This window comes from Crocuta crocuta, unplaced genomic scaffold, assembly GCF_008692635.1.
Source record: "Crocuta crocuta isolate KB4526 unplaced genomic scaffold, BGI_CrCroc_1.0 scaffold312, whole genome shotgun sequence".
Taxonomy (NCBI): Eukaryota; Metazoa; Chordata; class Mammalia; order Carnivora; family Hyaenidae; genus Crocuta; species Crocuta crocuta.
Window position 1 is genome coordinate 353,768 of NW_027527378.1, and position 396 is coordinate 354,163.

At 54.0% G+C, this 396-nt stretch overlaps 2 protein-coding genes across 2 annotated transcripts in view; one reads left to right on the plus strand and one right to left on the minus strand.

Moving 5' to 3' along the window:
* CDKL5 (cyclin dependent kinase like 5) overlaps nucleotides 1-396 on the plus strand; it is a 104,177-nt gene that overhangs the window by 94,346 nt on the left and 9,435 nt on the right. The gene's annotated exons all lie outside the window — the stretch shown is intronic.
* The window catches only part of RS1 (retinoschisin 1), a 21,183-nt gene continuing 20,790 nt past the window's right edge, over nucleotides 4-396 (minus strand). Inside the window, exon 6 of the mRNA XM_077769963.1 lies at nucleotides 4-156. Coding sequence (XP_077626089.1) covers nucleotides 4-156 — 153 coding nt within the window. The remainder of the gene's footprint in view (nucleotides 157-396) is intronic.

Sequence of the window (396 nt, forward strand, 5' to 3'; positions counted from 1 at the left end):
GCGTCATGCACACTTGCTGACGCACTCCAGCAGTTCCATCCGGATGGCGATGCGGACGTGCCAGCCCAACGGGATCAGCCTGATGAAGCGGGAAATGATGGGGGGCCGCAGAAGGTTCTGGACTGTGGAGGTTCGGTCTGAGTTGCCGTAGAAGACCTAAAGAGAGAGGAAATCTTATCACTGTCACATCAGGGGAGGGAAAAGGAAGAACAATTCCTCTCTGAAGCTGGGCCCCAATTTTAAGTCTGGGAAATCTCAGAAAACGGCTAAAGCTCAGAGAATCGCACGTACCGCCCCCTGCCCCACCCCAAATCTGAACTTGTGTGTTAGTGCCTGCATGTTCTAGGCATCTCCAAGTCACTCTCTGGGGACACCTAGGACTTCGCCAGCCAGTAT